This window comes from Wickerhamomyces anomalus (assembly GCF_001661255.1).
Source record: "Wickerhamomyces anomalus NRRL Y-366-8 unplaced genomic scaffold WICANscaffold_1, whole genome shotgun sequence".
NCBI lineage: Eukaryota > Fungi > Ascomycota > Saccharomycetes > Phaffomycetales > Wickerhamomycetaceae > Hansenula > Hansenula anomala.
In genome coordinates this window covers 1,689,296-1,703,591 of record NW_017567110.1, presented here as the reverse complement: position 1 = coordinate 1,703,591, position 14,296 = coordinate 1,689,296, and the positions used below count along the sequence as shown (strand labels likewise).

The 14,296-nt window shown below is 37.0% G+C and overlaps 4 protein-coding genes across 4 annotated transcripts; 3 read left to right on the top strand and 1 right to left on the bottom strand.

Annotated features, from left to right (window-relative positions):
- Positions 1-37: 37 nt before the first annotated feature.
- Positions 38-688, top strand: WICANDRAFT_60360 (uncharacterized protein; the record flags this gene model as incomplete). Its single annotated transcript, XM_019182977.1, has 1 exon — positions 38-688. The coding sequence occupies one exon, from the start codon at positions 38-40 to the stop codon at positions 686-688; it is 651 nt and encodes a 216-aa protein (XP_019041501.1).
- Positions 689-7,576: 6,888 nt separating this feature from the next.
- Positions 7,577-7,868, top strand: WICANDRAFT_60359 (NADH dehydrogenase [ubiquinone] 1 beta subcomplex subunit 7; the record flags this gene model as incomplete). Its single annotated transcript, XM_019182976.1, has 2 exons — positions 7,577-7,604; positions 7,660-7,868. 2 exons carry the CDS (start codon positions 7,577-7,579, stop codon positions 7,866-7,868), a joined length of 237 nt encoding a protein of 78 aa, XP_019041500.1.
- A 334-nt stretch (positions 7,869-8,202) lies between these two features.
- Positions 8,203-9,459, bottom strand: WICANDRAFT_76471 (GATA-type transcription factor; the record flags this gene model as incomplete). The annotated part of the gene is made up of 1 exon (XM_019184389.1): positions 8,203-9,459. One exon carries the CDS (start codon positions 9,457-9,459, stop codon positions 8,203-8,205), a length of 1,257 nt encoding a protein of 418 aa, XP_019041499.1.
- A 3,512-nt stretch (positions 9,460-12,971) lies between these two features.
- Positions 12,972-13,852, top strand: WICANDRAFT_87663 (uncharacterized protein). Its single transcript, XM_019186120.1, is given in 2 exon segments — positions 12,972-13,501; positions 13,517-13,852. 1 exon segment carries the CDS (start codon positions 13,275-13,277, stop codon positions 13,440-13,442), a length of 168 nt encoding a protein of 55 aa, XP_019041498.1. The 5' UTR covers positions 12,972-13,274; the 3' UTR covers positions 13,443-13,501; positions 13,517-13,852.
- Positions 13,853-14,296: the final 444 nt, after the last annotated feature.

The window sequence follows — 14,296 nt, the reverse complement described above, 5'->3', positions numbered from 1 at the left end:
ACTAGACTAGTTGTCCAAGTCTTAAATAACTTTCAATATGGTTGCCTCAAGACGTATAAGAAAGAAAGATTTGAGTAGCTCGTCTCCAGTTGCTCCAAAGCATAAAAAGTTTGATGATGATGAGTTCCATACAGCTGATGAAGGTTCAGATCAAGAAGAACAAGAACAACCAGTAGAGGATGAAGAAAGTGAAGAAGAAAGTGATAGTGATGATGATGCTCCAGAAGAAGAAGCTGTAAGCACGGGGAAAGCTCTTTATGAAGAAGATGAAGCTGATCAAAGAGAAATATTGGAAAATGAATCATTAAAATTAAAACAAAAAAGAATTGAACAACAAGAACGTTTTAAACAACAACAAGAATTGAAAAAATTAAAATTAGAGAAATTACAACAACAAGACTTATTACAACAACAAAAAGATGCCAAAATTGCTAAAGAACGTGAGATTAAAAATTTAAACAAGAAATATGAAGAAGATTTAATTCAACAAGAATTAACAAAACAATTACAAAAAACTACACAATTACAAAAACTAAGGAAATTTAAAGATGAAAAATTGAAAACAAGAAAAGTTGCAGGTGGTATTCGTGTTAAAGTTCTTGATGGTGGTTCAAAAAATGTTAAAAATTCAATTAATCGTGATTCTTTATTGAATAAACGTAAGAAAAGATTGAATAAAAGGGTATGATTGGAAAGAGATAGAATGGTGTGTATATTACTCGTTGCTTGCATATAAAGAGCTTTTTGAAAGATTTGGTTTCAAGTAGAATCTAATTTGTTCACACACTGAAGGGATTATCTAATTATCAATCTCAAGTTAGTGTCAAGGATACTGCATGATGATGATAGTTTCTAGTGTCCAGGATTAACAATATGTGAAACTACTCAGTGATAGACCTGCACTTTAACTTGAGAAATCCAATTCTCTGGTATCTACTAGTGTTGACTTGAAATAAATCTCTATCAAAACCCTGTGATTTTGAGCTCATCCTTTAGAAATCCCAGTCAAAGAGATATGCTCGATCTAATCTCAACTTAGATCAACGTTTCATGAAATTGAGCATGTTGGTTCAAAGGTGCCAAATTAAAATTCTGGATCACCTAGAATTCTTTGTGAAATGAAACATTATCTTGAAAATTGATAGATCTTCTAGATCAAGCGACATTTCTTTTCAAGTTTAACCAGCTCTAAGCACTAAATTCACGTTGAACTAGACTATCACATCCAAGAACATCTTTAAACCAAAAACCAATTCAGTCCAGCTTATTAAAGACATACACTAGGATAATTTCACTTGAGCCGATCAGTATTAAACAAAAAGGGTTCATATACAAGTTGAGTAATAACCAGGGATCCCAGACAGCTTGAGCCTTGATCTATGAATAAGCTGAACCCATGACCCATCTTTTGGTCTCCAATGTATTGTAAAGAACCTTATCAAATGTATGTATGGAATTGGCAGAAGATCAATTTGACATGGAATGGACGTGTACAAGTTCAAACCATGGTTCACTACTTGAAACCTCAAGTGAAATCCTCGATAATCAACTTTAGGTTGAGTCTTTAAAGTACTACAACAATATTATCCTGGCAAGTCGTAACTGTGTACCTTGATTATTGAACCTTGGTTGAAACTTCATATCTACCGATTAGACTGCGTACATGAAATTTGAGATTGAAGTGCAGATGCATTCGATTACACAACCAAACCAGCTGTGATAAAAGGCAACAAGAACATATAACCAGCTTACTCCAACCATTCAGAAAGATAATGATTTGAGTGAAGTGTGTATTGGTTGGTGATGTTTGCACTCTTGTCTTTATGAAGCTGAGCTTTGTTAAAGCTGTTCAAATCTCAGCCTGGAACATGTCACACCGTAGAAAGTCTCAGAGATGGGTGTTACGAGGGAAAGATCTAGGGGATCGGTAGGTTACAAGTTACACAACTTCCATGACAAACCAGTTTCAAGGAACCCAGATGCTTATCTTCGGTATGTGGAGCATTGGCGACTCAAAAGGAACTACATATCAAGCCCATGAATTGATTGAACTCGCCCCGTGCTAGTATGATTGAGGGAATTGGAAGCTCGGTTGAACAGTCATATAGTGTGCTTTGGATAGGTGATCACACAAAAGTAATCTGCATGGAGTAGTGAAGTTTCAGTCTGATGGATGATGGATTCTTTCGCCCCAACATCAACCAACTTTGAATTCAAATGCCATTAACCATCCTGCTAAAAAAGGACGTTGTTACACCAACTTTACAAATGTTCTACGAGCGCAAAAGTTTACCAGAAGCTCGCTTTGAGCTCTCTACGAGTTCAGAATCTGATCGACATGCACTTCAAAGTCCTCAAACAGAGGAAGCGTACACCTTGGTCCCTCGAGATCTCTGTTCTGAATGTGGAAAGAAATTCTTCAAGTACTTCAAGATCTACAAATTGTAGAGAGAAGGACTTCCAGAATCCAGCGTGTTTGTGCTTTTGTGTACATAAAATCCAGAAGTTTTGTTGTGTAAGTGTACCTGTACAACCTTATAGGTACAAGAACAGCTGAGAGGTTGATATACAGCTAAATCGTTGAGATGCTGATGTTTATTTAAAGTACTTATATCATTAACGCTTCAAGAGCTAGCTGCTATCTAGCTGCTAACTAGCTGACTAATTGTCATAGTGCGCAGTATAGAGGCTCAAAGTTCAAAAGACGGCGACAGTAATATTAAGCTGGACCATCATGTTGAGTTTTGAGAATATCCTCATGCATCCTCTCGCCACTAGATGTAGCATCTCTGAAGCTCATACTATAAGCACATACGTAATGATCTTGACTACTCAATTAGTAGCACCGCAAATATTACTCCAGAGGCCGGCCGCTTTGATTAATCAATCAGCCAGCTGTTTTTCTTAGTTGACTTTTCAAGCAGTACAGCTCATATTGAGAAGGTCATAATTAGCTAATTCTAGAAAAAAGGTACATTTATATTCCCGATTCATCGCTCAAGAGTCAACAGCTTTGAGGTTCAAGCTTTATAAATTGTGTCAAGCTTGGATTAAAAAAATACTGATCGGGCGCTCCACCCCGTGAAGGCTATTTAAACAGCTAATTAAGAAGATCTACAATATCGTTACTTAGGGGGCCTCTTTCAATCGAGAAGACTTTGAAAGTACGAACGAATGTAGCGTACAAGCTCAAGCTAGCAAGGGCCCCAGTTTTTAGGTTAGTTGATCTACTCTGTACTGTGTTTTCTCCAAGTGTACATACAACCCAGGGTATCTTCCACTGTATTCTGGTTTTAGGTTCTCAATCCTTGTCATAGGTGGAGTCTACGAACCATTTCGATTAAAGTTCTACTTTTGATCTGATCGAAGTTTCAACATTTGTCAAACCTTAGATTGAAACAGGCATTTAAATTTTGAACGGGTGGACTTTCGAAAGACTTCACGGTAATTTGATTGAATGCTGAGGCCTATAACTGATCCGTTGGGAAAGGGTATTTGAGGTGTCAGCAGCTTGTAGTTCGACCCATTTCACTCTTGAGCCTTGACACTCAATTGATGTGAATTAGCTGAATATAATTGAGTAACTACACAAAAAGCATGAAGTGAACCGTAGAGGACCGGGAACCTCAACTGGAGCTTTGAGAAAGGAGAAGAGTAGGCAGAATTTATCCAGGGCGTATCTCGACTCACGATGCCATGGGAAGCATACTAGTGAGTGCTCGTGAGACACTCTCCAACACCTCAGCCGAACACAGACTCTGCTTCGTAACTTGTTCGAAGGAACTTGATACAAGAGCACTCTTAACAGTTCTATACTTAGCACATGTTTGTGATCAACAGGATACCCATATCATACACCATAGGCGAGCTAATAACGTCTGGTGCTGTTTTATTCAAAGCTTCAAGTACCAGTACTGGTCAGGTTCAGGGGATTTAATTGTAGCGTACTGGCAACAAGAAAGTGTCTTCAAAGTTCAACCTTCACAGCGACTAATCTAGATCTAACAGTAGTATGCAGCAGCGCTTATATTTCAAGCTATAGAGTTCAGTTGCAAGTTGCAACTTACAGCCTTTTGCAAGGGATCAATTGATGAATTACACTGACAAAGAATCCTGTGTACCTCGTTTTATTCTTGAACGGGGAATGAAGCAAGTGCAGGTACCGTTGAGTAGTTTTGGACAGGTATTGGTGATTGAGAATGGGTACATACTACACATTGAGTTAGGTTTCATCATTATTAGCTAGTGTATCTGAGCTATGAATCCTTTCTCAAAGTAGGCTTCACAACAAGGGTTCGTACAACCAATCGATCCACTTCCTTTTTCAGCATTTAGCAGGTCTGATCAGCTGCCATCGAAACCTTCAATTACTTTAGGATCTTCAAGATCGTCACCAGCACCAACCGCTAGTTCCACATCAACTTTAGCTCATACATCGTTGTTGCAGAGGTGGACAATAACCATTGGTCAACCTAGATTATCATGCCAGTTCACGAACCACGACTGACAACTACAGTCTACACTCCAACATTTGGGGGTGGTCTGTCTGCCATGGCTGCAATAAAAGTGTTTCAGTAATTGGATGTAATTGGTCACTTCCTTGTAGTACAGTCGAGCTAAAAGAGATCGAGCATCTAGATCAGCACCGGCCACAGTCCAATATTTAACTTTAGACTCAGTAACCAGTTGCACGTTCATTCAAAAGTTGTGAGCTCCTTTAACAGACCAACTTGTCAAAATGATCTGATTATATGAATCGACAGAATTTGGGGGATTAAGTTTCAATTCTGTTCTATATACTCTTTGTAACACATTACCAGAGGTCTTTTATGTTTAAAATGCGCTCATGGCATCAACATCGTAAGGCTGAACATTTTTGAAAAGCAGATTTGAAAAAGCTAGTTTAAGTCCAGGCGATGAGCACAACTTAACATCATCATGAATCTCTAAAAACCATCACGATCGACGTTGAAAACCAAACTCTTTCAAGGCTTGACTCGGTTGAGTTGTATTACCACTCTTTTGACGGCTAGTTCCTTTTAACTCAATATCGGTCTCAATGAGTACATCATCGACCTGGACGTAGTGGACCGAAGTGAAAAACAGCATTAGTACATGGAAGAATATAGACAGCCACCTACTTTGGCTCAGAAAGAAGCTACACACCACTACAATTCAACATTAAAGTGGAGGCGAGTATCCCCGTTTTAACATTATGCCAGGCGCTAGTGGTGTTGTTGAAAATTCAATATGGGTGTTTCACTTTTCATGAACGTCCTTCGCTCGCTTTATTTTATAGCACACAGCTTGAACAGGATTGAGGTATCTTTATAAGATGATTGTCCTATTATATCTGTTAATTTAAGGCGCTGCGCGCTTGATGATCAAACAATTGTTGAAAGGACGTTGATCTAGTTGAAGTAAATATCATCTTTTCAACTTTTTGAGCTTCGTTGAGTACATCGTTCTATCAATGCACTTAAAATAGCTGATCAAAGATATAATTACCTCTACTAGACGTTTAATTGATCATGAACTCTTTATTATGATACTATTAATGTGACTCCAATGAGAAGTTGGCTCGAATAGTTCTCATAGGTCACGAAGCTCCATTTTGTCAATTCATCACTAGGATCAGCTGCACTAATTATAAGTCAATGTCATGTCTAGTTTTTCTCTATAATATTGATATTTAGAAGTACTTAAAACCAATTGGCTTATAACTGTTAATATTATAGCTTAAACGTGCACTAAAATTAAGGATCGCCCTTTGGCAATTGAATAAAGGGATGAAGGGTTATCAAAGATTAGTATTGCAGCTCTCAATATATATAACGTAAACTATGAATACTAATTATAACATAAAGAATGTACTGTTCAAAATATCAACATTCCGAATATTAATGAACCATTAAACAAGAAACTTCCCTGAACAGCAAAAAATCATTTTCTCATATATATGATAACCCGAGGCTCTATGCTAGAAGAAATTGTACCTAGAGATCGATTGATGATTATTATAAATTATTTGGTAATAGGAATATTAGCGTATGAAAAAGCAGCGAATCAAAAAAATTTTCAGTTTTGGGAAAACTGTCTCAAGTATATTACATAGTACATAGCACACACTTCTCTTCACAGGATCAAGTACCTCGAGCTAAAAGCATTTGCTGAGCCAATTGCAGGATATCATAGTCTATAGATCATGTAGGATTCGGTTAAACCAGCTTGAACTCAAGATCTTCACCTCTATTGATGTTTTGAACTTGTCTTTCTTCCCTGAAGATGTCTTTTCGATTCGCATTGAAGACAGAGCGTTTTCTTCGCCCACATAACTTCAAATTGAGAAACTCTGTACTATGTTACTGAAGAAATCTTGGTGACCATATCTATAGATTTGATCAAGTAGATCTGGTTCTTTAAAGTAAACACTAATGTATGATCTATAGCATCGCTATCATTCACGAGCTGTCATCATCACAGTACTGTACACAATTCAGGAATTAGAAAACACAACACTAATCCTTTTTGATTCATTGAATATTACAAATACATTTGAATAGGTCATTGGGCATTTGTAACACGGCTTTCATGTTGGCCATCCCTCCTATCAAATCACGCTGTGTGAGTTAGAATATATTGATGTTCATTAATCTTAGACAATCCATATTAATATAATTTATAAGATCAGTACTTTTACTGGCAAATTCATTTTCCAACAAGATACGCACTTCTTGCTTTTTCATTCAAGCATGATTATACTTTTTGAATTGAATTAGGGCATGTGAAGATTTTGCAAAAAACCACTCTGGTGAAGTTAGATCAGTCTTCTAAGACACTGTAGAGGAGCTGTATTTTGTTAGCAAAGAAGCACCAAACTTTTCTTTGATGACCTTCCAGTGCTTCTTCTTTCAGCTCAGATAAGCATGTCTTAGTTCTTCAAATGAAAAACCTTTCAAAAACTAAAATCAAAACTTTCCAGGAACCTCACTTCGTGATTGGGCAGCCAAGTTGATTAATAGACAACCATCAGAAGTTCAATTCAACACCTTGTACACATATAGCAATGTTTAATACAGCTAGGAGTCCATTGATGCATTTAACCTTCCCGAAGATCAATCATGAGATTCATGAGATCTGTAGCTCACATCGTTAAATCCTATTCTGTTTATAGCACCATACAGTTTATGCCACACATCAAAGAGCTCTCAGCGCTCACCCCCTTATATCAATGATGTTCAAATAGCCTGGGTTCATTCCCATTGGACAAGACACCCTTATCAATCCACCTTCTCTAGCAAATCATCCTCAGTTTTGAGACCAACCGCCTTTGAACGGTATACAGGAATTGTTTAAGGAAAGATTGATCCTTTAGGATTGGTGGAAACATCACAACACCATGCTTTCGCGAATTCATTTTGGGCGAGAAAAAAATGAACGACTTCAAAGAAAACAAAATAAGGTAATACTGAACATTTTTGCAACTGGTAAAGATCACCACTTTTATTACTACCAATCCATTAAAAGATACCAGAAGAGAAAGATTATCTGTGACAATCAACATATCTCCCCAAAAATGGCTTTGAAAGAACTTCCAGAACTAAGTGAGTAGGCTCAACATCTTTCAAATTCAACCCCCTTGAAATTAACATCATCTAGTTTCTCATGAAGAGATGAAGGCAAATAAAATCCCACTAGAATGGCGTGATAGATGTGCTGCACTATGGATCCCATTGAATAAATGTCGTAGAGAAACTGCATTTATGCCTTGGAAATGTGTTCAATTAAGACATGATTATGAACATTGTCAATATTTGGATTTTAAAAGACGTGTTAAAGAGATGGAAGAGTTGGAGGCTGCAAATTGAGTGGAAATGAAGCCTTATTTATACTTATTTATTTATTCATGATTATTTATTTATTACTATATTATTTATTAAGTTCGGGATGATGAACTTTTATTTATTCAAATTATTTTATGAGCAACTACACTGATTGTAGTATCTGGATCCTCTACACTAACAGAAATCACAACCAAATTGAAAAATAGTATTATAATAATCTAAACATGACAAATTAGTTATAACTAATATTAAAATAGTACAAAAAAAAGATGAATATATATGAATATGTATGAATGTAAAACAAAATGTCAATTGGAAAAGACAAAAACTTGTATGATTGATATATTAAAGAGTGGAATTAATGATTTTTTGAATCTTTAATGGTCTCACTATGATGATGAATATGGTGATGCAAAGAAGAAGGTGAAATTGGTGATAAAATGACACCTTGTTGCTGTTGTTGTTGCTGCAAAGTTTGTGTATGTATAGGATGTGGTGAATTAACTTGAAGAGGATGTATTTGTTGTTGGTGATGCTGCATTAGCTGTTGTGGTGGTTGTGTAATGAATTGCTGAGGAATATTACCAGGTGGTAAAATCACAGCACCAGGTTGTGGTTGTTGATACATTGGTGGTGATATATGTAATTGTTGTGATGGATGATTGAAATGTGGAATGACTAATTGAGGAGCATCATTAACAGAGCTGCGTCTTTTGAATGCATTCTTTTTGATAACTTTATTAGAATTGATGGCATTGGCAGCAGCTTCAGGACCATCTCTTTTCAAGATTTTAGCATGAAATAACCCACAAGCATTACACAAAGTTCTTGCCCCATTTGGACCTTTCCTCCATTCTGGAGTCTCTGTTATTCCACATCGTTGACAAAACAATGGGGGTTTCAATTTGTTTTCTTGTTGGAACTTGGATAAACGGCGGGTATATGTTCTTTTTGGTTTAATTTGGTGATGCTGAGATAAATGATGTTGCGTTGTGGTTGTATAATGTGGAGCTTGTTCCATATGTGGACCAGGCATATAGTATGGATGTGGTTGATGTTGAGCAAAAGGTGGAAATGGTTGATTAGTCTGTACTGGAGCTTGAGAACCTTGTGGAGGAGGAAGTTGATGAAACTGAGGAGGTGGAAAAACTGGCTGTTGTTGCTGAGGTGGAACAGCTTGATAGTACACAACATGCTGTTGTTGCTGCGTTACTGGAGATGGATGTTGAGATCTATTGATTTCAGATTGTGAACTGGTGGATGAATTTGACGGATCATTATTTTTGGTGAATATTTCAGCAGCAACATGTAGATTATTCAGCTCTGGATTGGAATGAGCTCTTTGGTTGTAAGTCAAAGTTGGTAAACTTGGTGAATTGGTGTTGATTGTTATTGGTTGTCTTAGTGATGAGGCTATACTTGAGATTGAAGGTAAACGAACTTTTTTTGGTTTTGATTGATCATGTTCAGCTTCCACACTTGATTCTCTATCACTATTATCTGATCCAGAAATTCGTCTTGAATTTAAATGCTTATTCCCTGCCATTGAATATGGATTGGCATAAGATGATAAATCGGAAGTATGAGGGATGGATAGTGTGTCTAATTTAATCATTAGTTAGACTTTGTGATTATGAATGCCAATGGGGGTATATGTTTCCACCGGGTCAATTTAATGTTATTGTAATGATGATGATCCAACTCTGAAGAGGTTAGTTAGTTTTATATATTCTTTGAATTGATGCTCCAGGTGTATACCCACTATTACTTGTAATTGACAAGAATCTAAATTGTAACTGATCTATTATTAGTGTATGGGCGATGAGCTAGTCAATGTAGATTTCTAGATCCCGGTTCTTGTTTTTCAGTTTGATCAAGAAACGTTTAATTCTTGTTAGGATCCAGCTGTCAAAAAAGGCCCCAACTCCACTGCTATATATATTCAATTAGCCATGATTAATCATGATGAACATTTTCTCACCAGCTCATGAATTTAAAGCCCAAATGCATATTGAATGCTGTACATACGTTCGCTAATCCCAAAAATTAAAAATTGTTCCTCTTATCGTGAATTGAAATGCGGTCGCATGCGCTGTACACAGGACAGCTGTACATTTAAATTTTGGTGTTTCAAACTTTTCTGCAGGAGGCTAAGCTCCTACTGAAATTTGCTACACCCACACTCAGCGGCATACAGCTTACATAACATGCTTGCAGATTCTCAGACTCCAGAGAAGAAGTCTAGTCTGAGATCTCGTAACACGCACATGAGCAAGGTGAAGGTGGCTCTAACTTCTTGGTGCAGCATCGGCTAGTTTCGTTTGATGACTTTTTATTGTTTTTTTTGTTCTCGCTTGGGGGAAGGTGCTCAGAATAAGGTCTAGAATGTACGTTCTTGATGACTTTGATAATGGTTGTTGAAGAGGTACAACATTTGTACAGGTTGAGGGTACAGCATTAGAGTTCTGACAACGGCTATTTGGATAATTAAAGTCCGCTGGAATTGTACTCGTTGGAATATAGACTAAAGTTTAAATATTGGTGAACCTTCAGCCAAAGCATGAGTACATATGAGCATTTTAACTGTCTTTGAGCTTATGTATGCTCCACTCTATTATGAACTGGTATTATAACTAGTTATATTTAGCCAACTCGATTAATGCATGACTATATTTTGTTGCCTTTACAACAATTATTTAGAAGGACTTTGGCAAGTGATATCACTAGCCTCGTTGAACATCGTTATTTACCCACGTCCTAGAATCTCATTTTTCAAATATGTAGCCTAATTGAGGGCTTTTTTTCGTTAGATTAGGAACACTACAACTGCTTGACTGTGTTGTAACTTGTAACTGCCTTGTAATATCTATAGATTGATCTTACATAGGATAAATGAAGCGATCTTTAGTGCCTAAAAACAACATCCTTAGGTGGTGTACAGGGAAGATCAACAGTAGTATATGTACTTTCATCATCACTATGATCCACAAATACACATCTGCTTTATTAGATTAAAGACATGGTCAGCATATCCACGTCCTTGAACTTTGGTACACATCTTTTTCACAAAAATGTTGTACATGTACTAGAATTGATGTAGCCAGTGTACCTCAAAGCATGAACTGCTAGTCTAAGATGGTCAAAAAATAAGCAGAAGAAGTAACATCTGTATTTTATTATCTATTACAAGCCGTTAAGAACATGAGTGACTCTTCTAGCATTGACTCTTGTCTCTTGTCCAACTAGATCTCACTAATGACCGTATGAAGCTTGACAGAAACCCGAGGCTAAACTTTTTCCAGATGGGTAAACATTAATCAAAAGCTCTTAAACCCTGTTGAAATAAATAATAAACATATTAGTTACTCTGTGACGCGTCTTGCAAAATATTCATACCTCTAATTGTTGATTGTTGTGAACGGTACAGATTCCGAAGGGATTTCGAGACAAGTTTAACATACTATTATTATTCACAGACGCATGGCACACTTGAACATAGTCAGTGGTACTCCTTCAATATCCATCGACTGATTTTGAATGAGCCTTGTATTACTGGTAGACGACGACCTTTGAGAGTACGCGTTTATTCACTTCGAAAAGTAAGCCCATAGTGTACCTAGATGCTGTATAAGTTCCTAGTTACCCATTACTAGGAACATGATCATCAAGATTATTTTAGTTCATACATATTGTTCCATCTAGCGAATAACCAGCTGTTCAGAATCATACAGCTCATGTATATGTTTTCCCAGTTCACTTTCATCAACTCTTGAACAACAAATCTCGATAATTTCAGAAATCAAAATGCAGTATTGTTCATGGTTCCTAGAACAATCGAAAATTATTAATTCAATATTGAAGTACGTCGTACTTGACCAGCTGGAGTTTCCCTAACACGAGCTTACCTCGGCCAGAACGCACCGTAAGAGTTGCTTGCCTGAAGTTGAGCAGTTAATTAGCGAGAGTTTTCGATCTTGTCTAGACGAAGAACTTCAACATAATCATCTACGTACGTTGACCAGGATCAGGTCTCCAACATGCATTCGAGCCGAGTTCCAAACCATCTTCATAGAAAGAATATTCTATAACACACATGAATCATAATCCCACAGCCTAGCTTATAAGCCTGAGGCAGGTTCACGTATAGAAGAGTTTGTGACATTTTCAATCTAGATAATTAATATTTTTTGAAGATCAATTGTCTTCAGCTACAGACCCCTGAAGTCGGAAAGAACTACATAGCCGTTGATTCTTCAAATGGTGAGAAAGGAATAACTGGGTTCTGTTTTCAAACTGAAGCTTGTCAGCCTCCGCAGCTTATAGCTGGTCTACCTTCAACATACGCTTGATCAACTTTGTCCTGATGTTGAAAAGCTTTCTCTTGAAACGTCGCGGTCGGAGATTAAAATCAACATCATGATTCTTTTTAAGTTTTTTATCATCATCATCACATCAAATTGAATCGAAAGCCTTGCATCGTATATGTCAAATCTCTTAAAACATGTGCATTGTGTTATCTATGTTGCGGTGATGTACATTACAACTTCAAAGGCGTTAGAAGTTGGAAGGTGTGTATAAAGAGTTTGACAGCCTATTCATCTTTCAAATAAAGATCTAAAAGGTTTGAATCGTGGAGAACTTTATGAGAGTTTGAATTCATTGAAGTGAGCACCACTCAATATCAATGATCAGTGGCAACTCAACAATGTTCTGAATGAAGGGATCCAGGTTCCAGACTTCAGTATATATACAAGGCATCCTGATCAGAGTCAATACAGCAAAGAAGTTTAAGGTTAGATGAAGTTAAACGTTGTGAACGACATTGTGCAAGACAGGCGGGAGCTTGATTTAACGTTCGAAACTTTAGATATTTATTGTGCTCACTGCAAAGCAACTGAATTGCAGGGATTTGTAATTTGATTATTGCTTACGTATCGCAACTGCAATTCCTGTCGTTAAATCTAATCAAGATCTGGGTTGGCATGCAAGCAGGCAGATTATTTATTAACCAACGCGAAAGATATAATTAAAACTCAACTATTATAAGCCAGAAGTTGTTGATGAGTGGTCTGAGTGTCATCTTCACGTCCTCAACATCAAATATAGCTTACACTTCATCAGAAGACGCTCAGGTGATTGGTACCTTGAGGGTCGTTTTAACGTTAACGTTGAGGGTTTTCCAACTATTTTTAACCTTTATACATACTTCAACATCATTCGCCCTTCGATCTTGATCAAGCTAAAGAATCTTCTGTATCAAGGGTTATTTCTCAAACAAAAAAGTTATAGGTAGCTACACTCCAATCATACTATCTTTTTGTTTTCTTCTGTACACCCATTACCAACTACGTTAGTCTTTGAGAGAAATTTCAAATCAAGGTATAAGCTGAACATTGAGGAGTTTGACTACACTTCTATTACTCAAAATTTATGGAGCTCACTCTACAGCTAGTTCAAACCGGTACTATTACATTTGGATACCAGCTTCGATGTTCATGTAATCATCATCTGATTTTAAACCTTCTAAGCTCAATTCTCGATGCTAACTTCCATACAATAGTACAAATTGAAGTGGAGGTAAACTCAACAAAGCACTAGATTGGATTAGAGTCTTAAACAACATACGGGTATCAATCTTGAATTTTGGCCATCATTTCATTGAAAAAAATCCATGTTTAGTGCCATATTATTGAGCAAAATTTAATCAAGCATGATGCATTGACTTGAGCAATAGTTCCAGATGAATTAAGCTAAAGAACCGAATCAAAACAACATCCTCTTTGGTCTGTTGTCAATTACTTGAACTCAACCAGATTTCCAGATCTTTGAATAGAGCTTGTCAATGTCTTTGTTCAAGATTAAACTGTGCTTCAATGTAAATCTTCATTACAAGACACTCTTCTGGTAACACATTTGAACAAGGAACAAGGCGATGGTCGAGTGCACGGCGTAAAGAGCTCAACTAATAAGCAACAAGAGAAGAGTAATCTCAAATGGCCCACTAGGTTACTTCTTAAAAGAAAACTGGAATGTAGTTCACGTTGTGAATAGAAGTCTAATATTTTTCAAGCTAAAGCGATAGATTGGCGGTCCATAGAGCTGCACCTCATCGTGGGATCAACTACAATGAGCATCGGTTCCTCGAACATTCTCACGAGCACTAGCAAAAATCTTGCAATTGATCAAAGAAATGCACTTGATTCCTGAATACACCCTCGGTCAATGGAGGGACTTCTTCCTTTGGGTGTGTGTAGGTGGGTTGTGCCTTGTTCTTTGCAAACCAACCAAAACCATCTCGACTCCTGACACCTAGCTGACTGATAATTCAATTCACTTTATAAATCATACATTTCGTACTAGCTGAATACGTTATAGTAATAACGGTCTTGTAACGAACCCACAGAATGGTGCTTCTGTACTTGTACAACAGGAAAATTCATTAGAGGGATTAT

Excerpts from the sequence above, each read along its gene's own strand:
- WICANDRAFT_87663 (XM_019186120.1), top strand. The coding sequence starts at position 13,275 with ATGGAGCTCACTCTACAGCTAGTTCAAACCGGTACTATTACATTTGGA.